Consider the following 21665-nt stretch of genomic DNA (forward strand, 5'->3'; position numbering starts at 1 on the left):
CTCTGGCTTGCTTGTTATACCCAAGCAAAAGCGTGCCACACTTGGAGAGCGCTCTTTTAGCTTCATGGCCCCCACTCTCTGGAACTCTCTCCCAGCTTTAGTGCGTGTAGCTCCCCCAGTTGCTCGCTTCAAATCAACTCTCAAGACCCACTTGTTCTCTCTTGCTTTCAATGCTCTCTAAGCCTGATCTTTTATTAGCTGTTGTCTAAATTGCTATTTCAGGGTTTCACTCCATCTTATTCGTATGATTCTGTATGACACACGCATCCACAATGTTTAGAATTCACATCCTAGCCTTGTTTTTAATGTATTATTCCTATATTTAATGTATTTGTATTGTTTTTCAATGTTGTATTTAATGTACTATTTCCTGTATTTCACTGTATTTAATGTATTGTGCATTGTTCCTCACTATCTTGTAAAGCGCTTTGTGATGGTGGTGATATGAAAGGCGCTATATAAAAGAAATATTGATTGATTGACTGATTGCACTGAAACATACAGTAGGTGTGGAAGTGCTGTGTTTCACATAAACTAGTGCATTGCATTCTGCCTTAAATTACAGTTACCTTCTAGGGTCTTACTATATACCATGAAACATGCAAAGTCACAACTGAGTGAACTACATTTTTATACTGTAGGTATAAAAATGTAGTTCACTCAAATACTTATCGCAGACACCAAAAACCAACACTGTTTGCAACATCAGCAACAAGTTAATTACACGAAAATTAAAACCATTCTAGGTCTTAGAGGCCAGGTCCACTAAATTGGGACACAAACAAGTCCTTGAAATATGTAGTTACATAAGTGATAAGTTCACTACAATCTTGCAAAAACCTGTTTTTATTAACAGGATCTTTAGTCATCCATCACAATGCAACTGTTTGATTGGCACAGGATCAATCTGATAGTCGGGAGTGTGTATTCAAATAGAAATCTGAACACATAACACATGACTACAGTCACTTTGAAGTATTTTGTGTGATGGAAATTGTACATTCCAAAGTTTTTTGCAACTGCATTTTTTTTTTTTTTTTTACAAGATTACAATTTCAAACCAATTGGTCAGCTAAATCTATAGCTGCTTAATAGTCATAGCACAGCCTTTTTAAAATACAGCAGTGGGCACATTTATTAGAACACCTCATTGCTCTGTGGTTTTAATTTGATGTGCATGTGAAATCAAACCATCTTGGAAATTTGTCAAAATAGACAAATTAGTGATTGTCTAATTTAATTGATGACTTTAATAGGCCACACATGCAATTCATTTAAAATAGTAAGAGAAAAGGAACACAGAACCACAAATGGTAAAATACATGAGACTTTTTAGAAGTTGTTTTAGGATGTCTAATTAAAGCACAAAGTGGTTATTTAAAGAGATAATGTTAAACCACGTGAAGGATTTAGCAAAGCAGTTTCTATTATTATTATTATTATTATTATTATTATTATTATTATTATTATTATTATTATTATTATTTTATGTTTCCGTCACATATTTAAATACAAGTCATGAACTATGCGGTGAAACTATATAACACAGATCTTCTATTTCTATGTAGGTGCTGTTTGAAGTTTTTTATACCAGTAACAGCTTCATTTCTTACTGTCATTTAAACACTATATTTCATATAAAGATATTCATGTAAAGATGTTGATTTAATAACTATACAACAATAAATTGCATTTTCTGCTTCATTTAAGTTGAGTCATATTGATGCTGGTAATTGTGTTGGAAATGTCTGCCCTGCTTATAAAAACCCTTCAAATTGAAAGTATAGAAGTTGCCTTCCTTATGAGGACAGTAATGCTATACAACACTGACAGAAAAATGATATGCCGAAGATTTTTCCGATTGGTTTTGTGGATATACAGTAATAACAACTGGGGGGGGGGAGGGGGGAGGGGGGGGGGGGGGGGGGGGGGGTTTGGGGGGGGGTGTAGAAACAGACTTGCAAAATGGAAGCGTCAAGTTTCAATACAGAAATAATATGTGTTGGGGGGAGTGCAGGGGCAGCAAATACAGAAATGTACTGTACATATTCTTAGATAATAGTCTTTTTTTAAGCAAGGGATGTCTGGGTAAACTTTTCAGTAATTCATTCTAATATTTAAATAAAAAAAACAAAAAAAGCTAGCTAGAACAAGAATGCTGATCAACTAAAAGATATAATTCATCATGTAATAAATGTCTATTGGCACTGGTTACCTCAGAGTGGGGTTCTATGTTATTTATGGGCTTGTTGCCCTGGTAGTACTGTCAACCAAGGAAAACAAAGGGGATGCGATAGAACTTTAACCAGGCCCAGCCGTGAAGAAAGTGGCACAGAGTCAAGTGCGGCGGTTACAGTCTCCCCGCAGACATAAACAACGACACTTACAATTTCCTGCTTGTGCGCTCGCATTGAGATGTCTGTCTGAAATCAAAGGAAAAGCGAATGACTTATTATACTGTCTGCCTCTGAAAATGCTGGGTTAAAATTTGATGAGCATGCTGCTAAAGAGAATCCAGGTTAATCTGTAAAGCGGGGGCATATTTGGGTCCTTGGATCATTAAATGAGAGCCAGAGAGAGCTGTTGTTAGTGTAATATGGCATTATTACAGGCCTCTTCATGTTGTGCTTTTGATCATTTTGTTTTCCAGTCTCTATTTTCAATTTGACAGTGCTTTAGAGTTAATGAAAGTACCTGGTTTCCTCATCCCTTTCACTACCTGTGTTACAGGTAATCAAATCTGTATGGTGGTGTCCAATTACCTATAACAGCAAGTAAAAAGGCTGGAAAAATAGGTTTAAAGTGTATTTCTGGATTCATTTTTTTGTACATTAAATTAGCTTAAGAACTATTTTCACTTGTCATTGTGGAATTTATTGGGTTTTTTTATGGTGCTTTTTAAAAAATAAATTCAAATGTATTAAAATTGCATCCCCTTTTCCTTCAGAAGGAAGTTTGCCTTGGTTTTAAGTCCTACTCACAGTAGATCAATATCCCTCTGCCCAGTTTGTTTGAAATTTTTTGCCTAATTGCAAAAAAAAAAATTGGCTGTTTGCTACTGTGCAACTTTTGTCTTTTGGCATCGTTTTAGGAAACTAATTGGCCTCTTTTTTAATGTTTTTTTTTTTTGTTTACATATACATACAATTTATGATGGACTCGTACATGGATAAATAAAATACTCTCATTCAAAAACTGTCAAAGACATTTGACCTTTCTTGGAATTTTCTCTTTGTAAATATATTTAATGTGTTAATAAATGTCTCTTTGAATTGTGTCTCAGAAATTGGTCTCCTAGGACATGGGTCAGAGAGCAGTGTGCTTGCCATATGTATATATGTGCAAAACTAATGAAGGGTTAAGCCAGGGAATTTACTGAACATATAAAACAGCAAATGAAGCATCACAACTCACCATTCAGCAGTTTTAGCGGTTTAAAAACCAGGCAGATGTAAAATGAAAAGAATTTAAGAATGTGGCCTCGCTTGGATTTTCCTCCCGAACACAACCTTGTTTACTCCAAGACTCTCCTCCATCTCTGTACAGTGCAGTACATTGTTATAACCCTGCTTCTCCTCTTCCTGTTAAAGTTGTCAGAGGAGCACAGGTTCGTGTCCTAACTGTGTGAAGTTGCTGGGGAATCCGGAGAGAGTGTCATATTAGCTCTGGCGCTCTGTGGTTTAGAGAGGCAAAACCACCAGGGATTGTTTCTCCTCATCGCGATACATCGGGCCCTACTGGCCAGGTGCGTAGCGCGCTCCAGAGGATACCTGCAGGGCTGGCCTTTGTCTTCTACTGGCTGGTAGCTCGCTGGTATCCACGCTTGAGTTTCTGTGTGTAAAAGAGGAAGCGTCTTTAGCGGCAAGCAATCCCAAGGTACCTTGGAAATCAACTACAATAACACCTACATAAGAAAATAAGAACATAAGAAAGTTTACAAATGAGAGGAGGCCATTCGGACCATCTTGCTCATTCTGGTTGATCCCAGAATCTCGTCAAGCAGCTTCTTGAATGATCCCAGGGTGTCAGCTTCAACAACATTACTGGGGAGCTGGTTCCAGACCTTCACAATTCTCTGTGTAAAAAAGTGCCTCCTTTTTTCTGTTCTGAATGCCCCTTTATCTAATCTCTATTTGTGACCCTGGTCCTTGTTTCTTTTTTCAGGTCGAAAAAGTCCCCTGGGTCGACATTGTCAATACCTTTTAGGATTTTGAATGTTTGAATCAGATCGCCGCATTGTCTTCTTTGTTCAAGACTGAATAGATTCAATTATTTTAGCCTGTCTGCATACGACATGCCTTTTAAACCCGGGATAATTCTGGTTGCTCTTCTTTGCACTCTTTCTAGAGCAGCAATATCCTTTTTGTAACGAGGTGACCAGAACTGAACACAATATTCTAGGTGAGGTCTTACTAATGCATTGTAAAGTTTTAACATTACTTCCCTTGATTTAAATTCACACTTTTCACAATATATCTGAGCATCTTGTTGGCCTTTTTTATAGCTTCCCCACATTGTCTAGATGAAGACATTTCTGAGTCAACATAAACTCCTAGGTCTTTTTCATAGATTCCTTCTTCAATTTTAGTATCTCCCATATGATATTTTTATTGCCTGTGTGCAGTACCTTACACTTTTCTCTTTTAAATGTAATTTGCCATGTGTCTGCCTAGTTCTGAAAGCTGTCTAGATCATTTTGAATGACCTTTGCTGCTGCAACAGTGTTTGCTACTCCTATTTTTGTGCCTTCTGCAAATTTAACAAGTTTGCTTACTATACCAGAATCTAAATCATTAATGTAGATTATAATTATAATACTGATCCCTGTGGTACACCACTGGTTACCTCGCTCCATTTTGAGGTTTCTCCTCCAATCAGTACTTTCTGTTTTCTACATGTTAACCACTCCCTAATCCATGTGCATGCATTTCCTTGAATCCCTACTGCGTTCAGTTTGAGGATTAATCTTTTATGCAGAACTTTGTCAAAAGCTTTCTGGAAATCAAAATAAACCATGTCATATGCTTTGCAATTATCCATTGTCGATGTTGCATCCTCAAAAAAATCAAGCAGGTTAGTTAGACACGATCTCCCTTTCCTAAAATCATGCTGACTGTCTCCCAGGATGCTGTTACCATATAGGTAATTTTCCATTTTGGATCTTATTATAGTTTCCATAAGTTTACATATAATAGAAGTCAGGCTTATTGGTCTGTAGTTACCTGGTTCGGTTTTGTCCCCCTTTTTGTGGATCGGTATTACGTTTGCAATTCTCCAGTCTGTCGGTACAACCCCTGTGTCAAGAGACTGTTACATGATCTTGGTTAGTGGTTTGTAAATAACTTCTTTCATTTCTTTGAGTACTATTAGGAGGATCTCATCCGGCCCAGACCTAGAAAATACTTACACTGAGATGCTCATTGGAGCTGAGATAATCTTTAATTTGCCAATTAAAACAAGAAAACATTTATTTTCACTTTCATAGACAGTAATTTCACTTTGATGTCTTCCACATAGATAAAAAGGGAAAATGTTGCTTGAGTGGGCTATCCAATTATTGCAATCTGGTTTCCAAATTTCTGCCCAATCAAACAATAGCTTAATGAATTAAAGCAGCACCCCCTCATGCGGCTGTTTTCTTACTGCCAGCAGGCTGTGACCTTGCTTTGTGTACAGTGCAGTGATTCCTTTATGGTGCAAGTAACTGAGCATCCATGTTCATAAATATCTGTTAGTGCTCTTTTAAATAATTTGGAAGCTGCCAGGTTTCCTGCTCTTAAACAACTTCAAGTTGAACTCCAGGCAGCTCTGCAAAGCTTTCAGCTAAGGGTGACTGCCAGCTACGTGAGGCCTAGTTGTTGACATTGTTTTGAAAAGGGGGTAAAAGTTTAAATGCGTGCCACGGAGATCTGCCAATGCGGTTTGAGGCAGAATAGACACTTTTCCTCCGCCAACAAAGATTTTGACATTTCAATTTGTTTTTCTTAGATTAACCTCATGCACAGCACCAAGTAACAGTTGCACGTCAGGCAAGCCAACATTATTGAATATAATTCAGGAAAAAAACAAACGGCAACAATGGTGGACACACACACTTTCACTAACTTTGTCCTCCAGAGGCTGGTAGCTCACTGACATCTGTTCTTGAGTTCCTGGGTGTAAAAGAGGAGCTAACTTTATTATTGCTGGTTATTTGTATGACTTCCATAGGCACCATTTATCTTGGGCCCCTTGTTTCAGGCTTATAATCAGGGAGGAGTTGATGTGGCCTAATGACGGCTCATTACAAGTGTTCAGTAGGATCAGAGACATGTAAATGCTAGCACAGATGGCTTGCATCACTGGAACTATAGAAAGATAATAACCCTGCCTGGAGGTCTACATTTTTTTAACTATTCATCTACTCCACCCCCCGCCTTATACAGAAAACCCTGTCAGACAAGCCTGACATGCTTATTCCTATATGTGGGTATGCTGACAAATAACCAACATCTTTGAGGTGGCAAGTCATCAGATTCACCCACAAGAAAGATGCATCTTTTTTTTTTTCAAATGTATTAATTTGTTATTATTTAGTGGTGCAAACAAGAACAAAAAAGCCCCTGGAGTTTCCCCTCCTTCTAAATTAGAAGCAGTTGTAAATTGCTCTCAGCACTAGTTGGATGTTGTTGCTCATTGTTTTACTGTACTCTGCTTGCAGTCTTACACTTTCCCTGCTTGTCCATGCTGCAGCTGTTTAAGCCAGGTACCTATGTTCAGCCTCTACTAACACCCAGTCCTGTCACAAGTAACAGGAAAAGACTGAAAGACGTGAAGCTTCTAAGTGGATATTTGTCACACAGCGCTTGGTCCTCCCTGGGGGGAGTTGATGAACTAAATGTATCTACAGCAGAGGTGGATCTGGTATTTCTTATTCCAAGCCTGCTTACCTCTAGCAGTTTCCTATAAGCCAAATTTAGTACACAGTACTGGTTGACAGTGTTAGTTTAATGGGTCTAGAGTGAAATGTTTAACACAATTTTATTTTTTTATTGTATAAATGGATGATCCATGTCAGATGTTAATGAACCCTCCTTTGTTTTGTTGTATTTAGGTCCGCCGAGAATTGCAGACAAGGTAATCCATCGCCAGACGGTAAGAATTGGCCGAACCATGAAGTTGCTGTGCCCAGTTGAAGGAGACCCCCCGCCACTCACCATGTGGACCAAAGACGGGCGCACCATCCACAGCGGCTGGACGAGGTTCCGTGTGCTGCGGCAGGGGCTCAAGATCAAGGAGGTGGAGGTGGAAGATGCCGGGACCTACATCTGTAAGGCTACCAACGGCTTCGGCAGCATCAACATCAACTATACGCTCATCGTGATTGGTGAGTCTGTTAGGATTCCATCGCTAAAGCACAGCTTTTCTGTGAGTGCCTTAAGTAACTGAGCGGCTCAGAGTAGCTCAGTGAAAGAACCCTTAACTACATGCTCAGTTCTGCTCTCCCTGAGCAGCTCAGAGTGCTGCAGAGCAGATTTTATTGGTGATCTGAGTGATCGGAAAAATTCTTCCTCTGGCCACGCATTTACTTAACGCACCCACTGAAAAGCATGTGCTACATGAATCAGAGAGCCAGTTGCACCAGCTAGGTCAGAATAGGGCTTTGATACTAACTACGTTGGGCAATACTTCAATTGAAAATTTGAAAAATCCAAAGTTATTCCATCTGTTTGCAAATGTGAATTCAATTTGTTTTTTTGTTTGTATTTACAGTTGGTTTCTAGGGAATACCACATGCTTTAGATTCTGATTGGCTCTAACTCACATAGTCTGGACCAATCAGTATGATCCACGCTTCAGTAATAGCATGCCCCTCTCAAGAACATTCCAACAAAGATATATGTCTGAGCTGTCTTGGTTTGAATGCCATATAAGAACTCTAGTTTACTAAGAAAAATCAATCAAGTTTTACTGAAAAGGAAAGGGCCCAAGTGCAGCCGGGCTGTTAAAGACAGAAGCTTTTTTCCTTTATAAAGATGCCTGTACTTAAACAGTCTGCATTCCCTGACCTTCAGGATACATATGTATGTTGATCTAGGCTTTCGTCACAGTGGCAAGACAATCAGGAAAAAGAAGCTTAGATTGACTGGCATATAAACATTTAAGGAACCCCTTTCAAAATGTTGTCCACAGCCCTCTTCATTTCCCATTACTCTGATGTTCTTGCTATTAAAGTCCAGGGTCATCAAGCAGCATAATATGGAACTGCTTGCTTTACAAGATGTGGATTTGCTACAAAAAAAATGTGTATTGCCCAACTGCTATGCCCCATCACCCTTTTTAGAGAATACCTACTATTGCAACTGGGCAGTCTTAAATAGAATTAAGTTTAAATTATTGTCAAAAAGTCAATACTGTGAGTAGCTAAAAAAAAAAAAAATCGCTAACAAACATAAGACACAACTGCCTTTTACATTAGTAAAAATAAATCTGAAATGTGTGTTTTTAAATTTAAAAAAATGTTCACTCTTTTTTGGATCCTGTAATGAGCAGGAGAATATAACATGACTTAAGTGTTTTAGACTAAATAAACAGACTATGTTATTGTCTGTTCCATGCCAACAAACCAGGCGCTATCCTGAAGGCACAGCCATTATCCTAATTAATTGTTAACTAATTGAGGCCATCCCCGGCAGGGCTTGTGTTGCCCCAGGGACAACACCTCAGTCTCGCACGACACCTGATCCCTGATAACACAAGTGTCTCGATGCTGCCCTGGTTTTTTTCTTGTTTTAACTTCCCCTGTGGAGAGGAGGATTATTTTGTTTAGTTTTTTGCTCTGTGTTGTAACATCAACGGGCTGTCAGTGCGCAGTGTGTTGAGACAAGCTGACGAGACGTTTTTGGTTTATATATACTGTGTATGTATATATATATATATATATATATATATATATATTTGTGATTTCAGAAAAATAAAATGAGATAATATACAGTATAGAAGAAGAATAAAAGAAAATAAATGGATAGACGATACCATGATGCCTGAAGGTTTAAATAAAATGGAATAGTAGATCATTACATCATTAACTATGTAGTAAATTACAAATCACAAACACAATAATAGATAGATAAGTGAGTGTACAGTCGTTACCATGGCATCAAAAGCTTATAAGTACCTCCACTGTTTGCTTTCAAACACACTTTCCCTTATGTTAAATGTTGGGAAGCTGTCTCTATTGAGTGTGTTTGAAAGCAAACAGTAATATGTATACATATATATTATAATCATCATCATCATCTTCAGCCTTTTTCAATCCACTGCCGGATGAAGGCCTCCCCAAGATTCTCCCACAAAAGCCTGTCTGCTGTGTCTTTCATCCACGTTGCTCCGGCGTGTTTCCTAATTTCATCTTGATATATATATATATATATATATATATATATATATATATATATATATATATATATTTAAATGAAGGCTTTTCAGCCTGTGGCATTTTCTCACAATATATACAGTATATATATATGTTACACTCATAGTCAGGATTCGGTCAATCACGAATAAAAATAACTACCGTATAACAGGAAATTTGTTGGGAAAAGGGAATTGGTGTTTTTCTACTTTTAATTTAAAAAACATTCAAATACATGTTTACTTAATGAAATCTGTCTTCTAAAACAGTATCTCATTTACAGTAACTAGTTATAGCATCTACAGTGTCACTGCAGCAACTTGGATAAGAACAAAGAAGGCCTTCTAAAAATGAGTTCCAGCATTATCGTTATATAGTCCTTAATTTTAAGATACCAGTACTTGGAAAGGATTAGTAGCTGCAGTACACTTTTACGATAGGCATTTGCTAACTCTTAGTTTTAAAGCGTAGCTCTGGTTCACTAACATAACACAGTGGAATATTCACAATATCATTTAGTAATTGTAGGACAGTATTGCCACGTGTGAAAACTTTAACAATAAAGCTGAAACAAAAATGCTTTAAATTTAAAACTAGTTAATAGACTAGCAAGCACTGGCAAAATCAAAATCAACAATTTCTATATGGTGCAGAACTAATTTATTTTAACACATTGTTTAGGGACGTTGCGATACCTGCACAATGGATGTCTTAATAGTAGTATATATAACGAATCAACAATAATAATCCAAAGGAAATTTGCTTTTGTTACAGACTTTCTAACACATCTGGAATAAACTATTTTGGCTGTTACAGTACTTAATTAACCCCTTGTAAAAAAAAAATAACACAAAACAGTTTAACATAAAAAAGAGCAGTCGTACATGTACCACAGTAGCAGTGCAGTTTACACTGCCTCGGAGTTCCTGATCGCATCATAAATTCCAGATTTTCTAAATCCATTGATGTAAATGTCCGGTCTGCTTTTAATTTTTTCAAGCATATTGGCTTCATCACACTGCCATTCTCATATTCTCATTTTCAATTTGACATCCGACACATTCTTCCCCTGTGCTGCATACCAGTCTGTCAGAGGCTGGAATCACTCACTGTATGCCACACTCTGATTGGTGGAAGAATTATTGGCGATCCAATCAAAACCGCCAATAAAGCCAAAATAGATTTCCCGCCAAAATTTCTCGTTACATTATTTTGCGATTTGAGCATTTACAAATTATGAAAGGTTATTTTCGGTCTTTGAGCACATTATTTGGATCAAATTGCGAAATGGAAAATATCAAACAAGCAAAGAACGAATCACAAAAGAAGAGACAGCTTCTTCAGTCTTTGAGTAAAGCGATATAATCAAATTGTGAAATGTGCTTTGAGCAAATGCACAGTTGCCAAACAGATTTTAAAGATGCTGCCCAATCTGTGAATAGCAATTAATTGCAGGGTGTTAAAAATGGGCATCAAGTGAAATACAAACTTTAATACAACATTTTTTTATTGAATGAACATAAAATCAGTACATTATATTTTAAAAATACATGTATTTGATTCATTATTTATGTATGTATTATTTATGCAGGAAGTTAACTAATTGAGACCGTGGCCTCATTTGCAAGGTGGTCGTGGGAAGCAATTTATGAGGTCAGTGAGTTTGAAATAACATTTGTAATGTTCTCGCCTTGTTATTTGGAAAATACAGTTTTAGAGGAAAAAAACTAACACAATTAAAAATGTATTATTCATATTATAAGACAACTGTATACACAGTATTTAAACTGCAAAATCAAATGTCAATCCACGTTTGTCTAATCACTGTTTTTTAAGCGAAAGAAAGAAAGTATGCTTATTAAACGTTTATAACATTCTCATAAATCATAGGAAGGGGTGAACTACCACTTTTTAGAAAACAGGTTTGCAGATCCGATCAGCACCAGCCAGTGGCGTGGCTGTGGAATAAAGACTGCTTTTTGACAACAAGAAAACCTTCTTAAATGTTTTTATTTTAGATGATGACAACTTTGGTAAATTAGCATTTTCAAAAGAAACCATACTGAGAACTCCTCTGGTCTACTGAGCCTCATTTTAAAACAATGTTTTGATTGTTTAGGTAAAATAGTTCAATCAAATTAGATACGTAAAAAGAAAGCACGAGAGCTCATTTAAAAAAAAAATATTCCAATTGAGATTTAGAAACATAAACGTCACTTTATTTATTTTTGCAAGCCTTGCTGCTGTGGCATTTAGAATTGCACTAAACCTTATGCACACAGAAGCACTTCTTTGTTTGACAAAAATGAAGCATTGCATAGCCCCAGAATCAGCTGCTGCTGCTGTACGAAGAGAAGGTTTGCTTTCTTTGGGTACTTCGTCCAAATTAGGAATGAACTATCAGACAATTGACATTCATTCCGCCTGTAAAGGCGTTCCAAAGATCCTCCAGCAAACCGAAGACCGAAGCTGTCTCTTCTTTTGTGTTTTGTTCTTTCCTTGTTTGGTATTTTACATTTTGCAATTTGATTATATCTCTTTACTCAAAGACCAAAGAAGCTGTCTCTTCTTTTGTGTTTCCATTTCACAATTTGAGGAATAACCTTTAATTTCGTTCTTTGATAATTTGTAAATGCTCAAATCACAAAATGGTTATTTTTGTTGGTGACTATGAGTGTAACATATATATATATATATATATATATATATATATATATATATATATATATACACACACAGTATATATATGTATATATATATATATATATATATATATAGCTTGATTGAGGTGGATGTTTGTGGGCTTTGAAATACCCAAGTTTATATTTTCAGGTATTGCACACTGTGTAAGATGTAAAAACATTGTACCGTGCTTGCAGAAAAGTGATATAAAAAATGCAGTTGAAAGGAAATTAGCTGGCACTGAAACAGGTGGCAGCGATCCTGACATCTTGACAGTTTCATTTAATGTTTTTTTTTGCTAACTTCAACAGGACATTATGTCAGTGGAAACTGTTGTACTTTTAAATAAATACTTTTTTTTTTCACTCAGAGCATATAAATTGCAGAAGTATAAAAAGCAGTTTGGGTTTACCGTTGTTTATTTTCTGTGGCAGACACACGTTCTATGAAACTATCATTATATTTTCAGAAGCTGTTCTTAAAACATTTATTGAAAATGTTATTTCTACTGAAAGAAAAAAAAAAATGTTTTTCTTGTCTTGTTAATTGATGAGGTTCGTTGAAAACTATTTAATGCTGAGTTTCTCTTAGCTTATAAGCTAATTTAAGAAAATTGGCACTGACCTCATGGAACGTTTCTCAAACCCAGCACTGGGACTTGTCAGTAATATGCCTTTACAGAGCAGAGTTGCCCAAAAAGACAGTAGCCTTAATTATGTTTAACTGTGTAACAGTATACAGGGAGGCTTGGAGGCAGGACTGACTTTAATTAGCCCATGTGCTGGAGTAAATATATTGATTTAATTACATTTTTGTATAGTTAGGTTTGTGTGACAACCCACCCACCCCCAACCTCCCCATGATTATTTGGCAAGCTGCCTGCACTGCTTTCCTTCAGCGTTTGCCTCAGCTGGGCAATACAGGACCTTAAATCTTCAAAAAACTATAACTACTCTGAGATTTAGAGCGAATCGCTGCCAATCTGATCCTGCCAAGAGCAGCTGGTACGCAGAGAGGTTTCCAACGTACCAATGCCAGCTTATTGATGATAAAAAAAAAAGTTTGTGAACAGGGATTTAGCTTTGTAAAGTGTTCCTGCTTTTCTTTTTTTCTATCTTTTTTGTTTGGCACAGATCTCTCTCTGTAACTCAGTCCTGTCCAGGTACTGCCATGCTGTTTATCTCTGCATGGGCCACAGCCAACAATTTCAAATCCAGGGTGAAATTTGCTATAAAGTACAGCATGTTTTACATTACAGCCTTGGAGATTAAGTCACCAGGAGGGGCTTGAGAAACCATTTACAGTAGGGGAGCTGTAAAAAGGATCTTGAATGGCTGGTCAGGTGTCAGTGGGCACAGCAAGACCTGTGACTAACTGATTTATGATTGAACTGCAGCATCCAGACAAGCTTATTACAGCTTGGAGAGATAAGATCTGAAGCAGTTTTCACCCAAACTTAGAATTGAGTTACAGCATGTAGCATACTGTACACCTGGAAAGAAAGCACAGCTGAACTGAGTCAGCATCACAAAGCAAGAGTTTTGGCAGTGAAAATCCAAGAGCTTGGTAGGTCAGTCAGTACACAAAGAATAAGTGCAGGAAACCTGCAAGCTGCCCATACAAATCACTATCTATACCTTTAAAAAAGTACTTCAGTAGAAAAATCCTGCAGCTGTCAATCTAATATTGTGCTAGTAGATTGTCTTGAAGAAGCCAATATAGGGGTCTGTATTGAGTTTCTTGTATGACTTGTTTGAGGTTACTATATGAGACCCACTTATGGTTTCCACTGGTAAGGTGACCCATAAACTATGATGAGACTGGAAGGTTTGGATTTTGTCACCACTAGCAAAAACTGGCAAGCGCAACGTGCCAAACCGTGAGAATATGACCTGTCAAGACATCGGATACTGTCAAGGGTGTAGTGTATCCTAGAAGTTAACAGAAATGAACGGGTGCCTTTTTGAAGGTATGCGTTATTAAACTGAGGAACTGATAGAATGACTAGACTTAGTACTGTAAATGGAGACACAGTACATTCGCTTTGGTGTTTTCTTGGTACAGATAATTAATTGAAACAAAGCTATCGGGGCTTAATTACATTTTTATTATTAAAATTGCACGAACAACCATAGTGTCACAATCTACTGTTAGTAGTACTACAGCTTGTGGTTGTAGGTTTTTAATTTTAATGGTATAGAAAGGCCTACTGGGAAAAAAATGTAAAGTTATAGTCCCTTTAAATAGAGCAGCTCTGTAGCTTAATAGGGCTCTGTGAAAGGGTAATGACAGGAGGGAGACAGAGACAGAGAGCTGCAGTTAAAGTGTGGAGGTGCACGCTTATTTACAAAAAAAAATCCACAAAAAGAACAAATGAACAGGTACAGGGACCAAAATAAAGAATGAAACAAAACACAACTAATCAAATGACACTCAAGCAATGCTATCACGGTGTATTACTTATTTTCGTCTTCACTGAACTCGCCTTTTCCAAACAAAGGATTTGGGTCCCTTTTATATCGTGTGTCTGGGATTTTATTGATGATCAATTTATCAATCAACATTTATCAGCCACATTCCACACAGGGATTTGCTTAAATACAAAATAATAAATCTTTATTTACACACAACACACACTATTTACACACAGGGCTTTCACCCTGTCACAGGCTTATAAAGAAAACAACATGTCTAAACAGTTTATACTGTTATATGGAGGAAGCAAAGGGTTTCTGACTGTTTAAATATAGATTGAAAGCCTTTTTACAGGCCTACTGTAGTAAATGTGCCTTGTCTTTGATACAGTATTACTGGGGTTGGTATTGCTCTGGGATGGATAAAAGGTGCTATAGAACTCCCAAATGAATTCCATTCTGTAAAGCGCACTCTGCACATCTGTAAGGTGTTACTACTAAACCTAGCATTTCCTTTCTGTAAAGCAAGCTTAGCAAATGGTTAAACTGACTCAACTACTTTGGAGATCCTTAGATGGCACTTACAGTGATGATGGGGATCTAGGAACTTACTGCATATGCATGCAGTTCAGATGGAGCTTTAGATTCCACAAAAAACCCATCATTTCCAATTTCAAATTTTGTAGGCTTTATAGAATGTTCTTCAAAAGCTTTCCTGTAATGACACATTTTTGGCACTGTGCTGTACTGCAACAAAAATCTTATTCAAATAATCCATAATTCAAGCATTTGAACACAGTATGATAATACAAATAAAGGCAAATGGGTATCATTTTACTCATATATCTTGTACTTTGTGTGGCCAGTGGCTTGTTCTGGACCACAAATGTGCCTCTCAATTGCAGTACAATGCCAAGAGCAGTCTCAAGAATCTTAAGAAGAGAGAAAGTTAAGTGATATTGGCACATTATTACATCCCTCCCTCCCTTCCTTCTTTTCCCTCCTAATTTTGTTTGGCTAAATATTTTTACAGTCTCAGTTTTCAGGCTATCGTTTCAAAACAAACAAAAGATCTCCTGTCTCGCGGAGGCCAGTTTTGGTAAAACAGTTCAACAGAAGCCAGTTTAGGGAAGGTGACGACACCTGTTCACAATTTAAAGGAAATGAGAAATTTTTCTCCCGCTTTTTTTTTTTTCATTAACATTTTTACTTCAGGCCTAACCTTGCTGCAAACATCTGCAGGTTGGCTGTGTACTCTGTGCAAATTCGAGGCATGGAGAACATATGGATGTGTTTAGCCCACAATCCTTTGTAGATGCTTTGCTTGGTGGTTCGTAGTGTGTCCCGTGTGAATATCAAAGTGTGCCCAGATCACTTTTGTGCTGATTGATATAGAATGAAAAGCAACGCTCAAGTGTCAAGTGTTCTGGGATTTTAATCACGGGCGTTTTGGCTGCCTAAGTTATTGCGTTTTAATAAAATGTGTCTGCTGATGTAGCCACGTTTATGTAATGCCAGTTTTGTGTTCTGTTTTGTAATGTCCTTCACTGGGGAAAACCGGTGTAACTTACCTTATTTTTTGTTGAGGTCTTTTTTGGTTAGACCAGTGTCAGAGTTTAACCCCACAGTTATTTCCTTCACTGCTGATGTATTCAGAGGAAGAAAGTATCAGGTTTAACCTTTTGCAGTGACTGTGTAAAATGTAATAAAACAGTCCACTGCATGTTTTCACATACTAAATGCCAGATGTGTTCCTAAAATGTCAAATTATGTTGCCCTGTTCATATAAATAAATGATTAACATTTTCAATTTTGAAAACGTTTGCTGCAGTCTTTTTTGGAATAAATGCTTTGAAAAGAAGTCAAAATACACAAAGAAGTAGATTTGTGAGAAAAGATTGTGTTTTTTTATTTCTTCGATTTTTCCCTTGGTAAAGGAGTATTACGTACTGCTGCATATGCATTTATTTATTTTCTTCGCACCTTCACTTCGGCAGTTCTCCAGTAGAAAGTGCTTCAGACCATTATCTTGGCAGGAGGTGCTAGATGTTAATGGAAGAGGGCTTATTAATCCCTGAGCTGTGAAAGAGGCCTTCCCTTCCAGGCCTCTCCACTGGTAAAGACATTAACTTCCATGCTAACATCCATCTATCAGCAGCAGCCGAGGCTTTGTGAAAGGCCTGCTCTGTTCTGAATCTTGTGGCCCGCTGATTACTTGCTGGGTCCTTTCTTCTGTGTGTACTGGCAGCCCCTTGGCCCTGTAATCATGACAGATTTATGTTTTTTAACACCACAGAAGCTGCTCTGTTTGTTAAGTCCAGCCAGACTCCAGCCGCGCTTCAACGGTTGTTTGTTTTTGTTGGTAAATGTACCTCAGGGGGGTGTGGTGGGGAGTTCCTTAAGGACTGCTTTCACCTCTGTTGCTGAGTATTTCCGGGCATTCGATAAGAGAGCATTTTTAGTCCCTCTATGTCTAAGCACAGCTTTTGAGCTTCTGCTATTTACTTATGAAGAGTCAAAGTAAAACAGAAGAGTTTGGTCTCTGGATGTATGAGAAGTGGTAAGAGCCAGGTGAGGAATCTTAGCAAAGTCACTGACCTGCACTGTGCACTGTGACCTTGGGGCAAGCCACTTAACCTCCCTTGGTCTGCCAGTAGGTAAACTGGGTAGAAGTACAGTCAAATACATGTTGCTTCTTTTTGTTGAGTTAAACTAGTTTACGTATTGAATGGATGAATCAAGAGTTTATCTTGGTGTGAACTTAAAAAACAAACAAACAAACAAACAAAAAACACCTAACCGTCATACGGCCCTGCCGAAAAACCAAATACCGCTGGTTGATTTGTTTTGTAGACAGTTATCAGTTTAACTGCAGGATTGAACTGCAGGGGTGCTGAAGGGGATTTTAGTCAGCTCTTGAACCAGTGTGGCCAACTGAGAAACCACCTTAATCAATGTAACGTGAGTGCGAGTCATAGCTGGGATCAGGGAGACCACTTTTCACAGACATTATTGTTAACTAAATAAATAGAACCTGGTTTCTCATTTTCTAAATGTCTTTAGTAAATCTGTATGCTGCTGTATCCTTGGTCCATTCTGACTTTGCTTGGAACATAAAGTCCCTGGCTTGTGGCAAGCTTCGGGAGTGAACAGACATTCCCAGAGTAGCTTTGCTGGCAGGCTTGACCGAACTTTAGGTGTATCAACAGCAGCTTCAGCTGCAACCATCTGAAAAAAGACTAATTGCAAAATGTGAAAGTGCATCAGAATCAAACGAAATAGTGTATGCAGAAACTAATCTTTTTAAATTTGTAGAAATAATGCTCTGTGGGAATATTATCATGCAACTGTATTTTTTTAATTGTTTTATTTTTTTGCACCTGTGTCCACATCGTTTGATTGAATTATTGTTTTCTTTTTTCTTTTTAGAGCTTGTGGGCTTTGCATTTTGATGCAGGAAATGTGAGGCAATTAAGTTTGGATTGAAAATTACTCTAATCGCTTTGCAGTTGGTTGTTATTTCTTTTTTTTGTCAAAAATGCTATTCTTCAGTCTTGAGATGAATGTGTGAAAAACCTGTTGCTTGTGCAGGGCTGACAGAGTCGAGGGCAGCAGCGAATGCTTCAACAGAAAGGGGGGACCCACCTTGCAAGGAGTGTGGCATTCCCAGTCCTGCCTGTCGCTCTCTCCAGAGATATCCCAGGAATCTAGCAGAGGAGTGAGATGGCGTCTGCACAATCCCTCGCAGCCTGCTGTTTGTGTTCTGTTTGGAATTGTTTCTTGACAACTGTGGGTCCACATTGACTCTCATTGCCTGTTTTCCAACCAGGAAACATACTGTCCTGCACAGTTTTTGTTGTGATAGACTTCAGCACCAATTCTAAAAGATTTATTGGGGAGGTGATGCTGCTTGCTTCCACATATCCCAGTGTAGATCACTCAAAGTTAATAATCCAAATAAATGAAAAAAAATCCCAACACTATAAACCATAATTATAAGAAATAGTGGCTGGCAAACACTTCCTTTAAATTGAATTTTTTTTATAATGATTTCTGCAGCCTGTTGATTAAAAGGATTTACTGTGAAAAGTCTTGAGTTACTATAAGACTGTGGACACACACTGTTAAATTGAGCCGAGGTTAATGTATAAAAAGCGGTTTCAAGGCTGACGGATTGATTTAAGACAATTACGCCTCGTTTGAGCTCCTGGAACGCAGAACCCAGCGGACAACAAGAGAAGCCAACATCTGGAGTGCATTGCGGCTCAGGTCCTAAGAAAACACTGACTGAAACGTCCATTTCCTTTGCAATGAATTCTTCCTGTTTTACTGCTACATTACTGGTGTCACCCTGTCAGATCGAGCTAATGGTGGTAACAGATTGTTGAGATACTCGAAGGCTACTGAAGTGAGAGAACTAGCTGGGACACTCTTGTCCAAGTCTGTGTCTCGATGATGTACAGCCTACTTAAGGGAATTATTTCCAATCAAAAGTTTTGAAATAAAGACTTAATTGTGGAATTATTATTTTGGATTGTTTGGAATATTACACAATCAAAATTACTGAAATGAGTCCCCAGGATTCCGTTTTTGATTTTAAGGTGGAGCAGCAATATAAATTGTACTTCTGTCATTGGATATTTGGGAAAGCACAGGCTTTTCTGTATAACTTCTTATGTTAGCTTTGCGAGATTCAGGGGGCGGTAACTGGCATTGCTTAATTAACGTCTATCATTATTAACCTCCTATTTAAACCCCAATCTCACGCTCCTTCTCTGTCTAGTGTTTTCCATTCTCCACCCCTCCTTCTCCTCTTCTTTCCTTTCTTGTGCCTTTGCATCGGTCTCCTCTGGGGGGGGGTGTAAGTGTGGATTCACTCCCCCAACCTTAGGTCAGCCACGCTATCTCGTCCTCGCACTAGGGGGGTTCTCAGCGAGTGAGTCAGAGGGGACCCCCGGCCACACTATCCTTACACAGCTCGTGCTATTCTACCTTACCTCTGCCTTACCATGTGAGGCGCTGTTCTTCTTTCGCTCAGGACATGTCCCGCTTTACGCTCTCGGTGCCCGAGTCCCAAACTAACCCATCTCTCTCTGTTGCAGGTTCCCTGCGGGATGCCTCCCCGCTCCCAGCTTTGGAGGCCTGTGCCTCACCTCTTGCGAGGGCAGCACCAGACCAGTCAGGGAACCCTTTACTATCTCTCCTTTCAGTCCTGATGGACTATTCCTATCACCCAGAGAGGCGCCTCTGCCGAGCCGAGCCCTTTGATATGTTTTCAGATCCTCTGGAACGTGACCTTCGACCAAGCATGGTCCTCGCGTAAAGGACAGCTCATCGGTCAGGATCTCTTTTCTATCCTAATTTCAAGCTCGGGCCTCTCTAAGACCGCTCCTAATTCCGTGCCATGCAGCTTGTCCCTCTATTCTAGTCCAGGCTCTCTCCACTCACCACTATCTTACTAACAGCTCGTTTCTGCTTCCTCTGCTCTATCCTTACAGCCACAGCAAATGCCTTGTGAAATACTGTAGGTGTACCTCATAAAATGTTAAGCATTCCCTGCATAATCTCCTGTGCTTTGTTGCCCCTCTACTGTAAAACTTTACCAGTGAGTTTTTATTGTATTTTATTTAAAATCCCTTGCCATATAGTTTATAACAAACAACAACTAGCTGGTAAAAAATTTAGTGACGTAATATTCTCATATGCAATCCCTTGCTTGTTGTAACTGACTTACACAGGGAAACATTCCAGTTATTGCACTCTTATTTATTACTATGGGCTTTTTTCTGTCCAGGTTTTGTAGACTTCTATTGGCCCTTTTCCTAAAGCAGGAAATGGGTTGAACATGAGCCCCCCAAAAGTCTGCTATGAAATTTAAAGCAGGCCTGCTGGATTCTCATTGTAACAGTTTTCAAAAGCTGCCATTGCCTTGAGAAGTGTATAGTTTTATATGAGAACCCAAGCAGGCCACCTGCCATCACATGTGGTTCTTGTCAGTCATTGCTCTGCTGTTCGTTTGATGAACGGATACCATTCCCATTCCACGGGACATGTTCATAGAACTCTACTCAGCACAAGCAAAAAGCCATTCTGTCTTCATAGGTCTGACAATTACATTCGCAGCACACCCAACAATAACACACCCAAATAATTGCAGCTTTGTGCTGAAGCCCCCCAAAAACTGAAACGCTGTGTTCTGTTTGGACTGTGAAGCTCTGGGATTTAATGGAATGTGAACTCTGTTTTGCTCCAGAAAAAGTATTTCCTCCAATGTAGCTCACTTTTTTTAAGGAATAGTTATTATGGTCAGCCCATTAATCCCTGAATAACAATGATGTCATGCCTCGGCCCAGTACTAAATTGAAACACAAAGAATGTTTTGTGGCTGTAGAGAACAAAATGGGCTAGCTGGCTACTGCAGTCCTAGGGATGCTCTGTAATGCACCCAGTACCTGATATCTACTGTGCATCTACCCAAAACTTCAGTCCTTGAGAGAATTGACAGATTTTCTAGGTATCAATAAATGGTATGAGGCAAGCACAGGCATTGTATACACTTATACTCCACATTGTAATCAGAACAGAGTCCTATGAACGGTGCAAACCCATTCATGGGACTCAGAGCTACCATCATCATGTTAATGTCTAATATTGGAATGAGTGATTTCACACTCCTTGGCTCCTCAGCTGTAGAAACTGGGTAGTGTATGAGGCACAGGGATAACTGCTTTCATAATAGACCGTTGTGCCATGACATTTGAAAGGGGGAAGTCAAATGAAAGGAGGCAAGAGTTTTGAGTTTGGCTCAGTGTTTGGACAGGGAGAATGACACAGTCTGGTTTCAGGGTCTGCAGCAGTTGTCATTTGGAGGTTAGCTCTTCATTACGACATTAATTAACAGTGAGGTCATATACCAGAGATCCATGGTATCAAGAGGTGATCTGTGAGTGGTTTAGATTAGCACTCGCAGCTCATGAACCGGCTCACTGTTGTACATTTACTTAAAATCAGACAAAGAAGCCTGTGTGTTTTCATAAAACGTTTGTCTTATTTTATAGCCAAGTTTTTTTTTTTTGAATGATTAACTGCAGGGTTTTTCATGATGAAATATGTGTCAGTTGTAAATGGGCAAACCAAAGGGATTAGATTTTGGTGGAAGCATAAAACAGCTCTAG

The 21665-nt window shown here is 38.5% G+C and overlaps 1 protein-coding gene across 2 annotated transcripts in view; it reads left to right on the forward strand.

Moving 5' to 3' along the window:
- The window catches only part of LOC117420654 (fibroblast growth factor receptor-like 1), a 106017-nt gene that overhangs the window by 42104 nt on the left and 42248 nt on the right, over window positions 1–21665 (forward strand). For both annotated transcript variants that reach the window (XM_059034229.1, XM_034034166.3), the window contains exon 3: window positions 7094–7366. In XM_059034229.1, coding sequence (XP_058890212.1) covers window positions 7094–7366 — 273 coding nt within the window. The remainder of the gene's footprint in view (window positions 1–7093; window positions 7367–21665) is intronic.

Source organism: Acipenser ruthenus, chromosome 1 (genome assembly GCF_902713425.1).
Source record: "Acipenser ruthenus chromosome 1, fAciRut3.2 maternal haplotype, whole genome shotgun sequence".
In the NCBI taxonomy this organism is placed as follows: Eukaryota; Metazoa; Chordata; class Actinopteri; order Acipenseriformes; family Acipenseridae; genus Acipenser; species Acipenser ruthenus.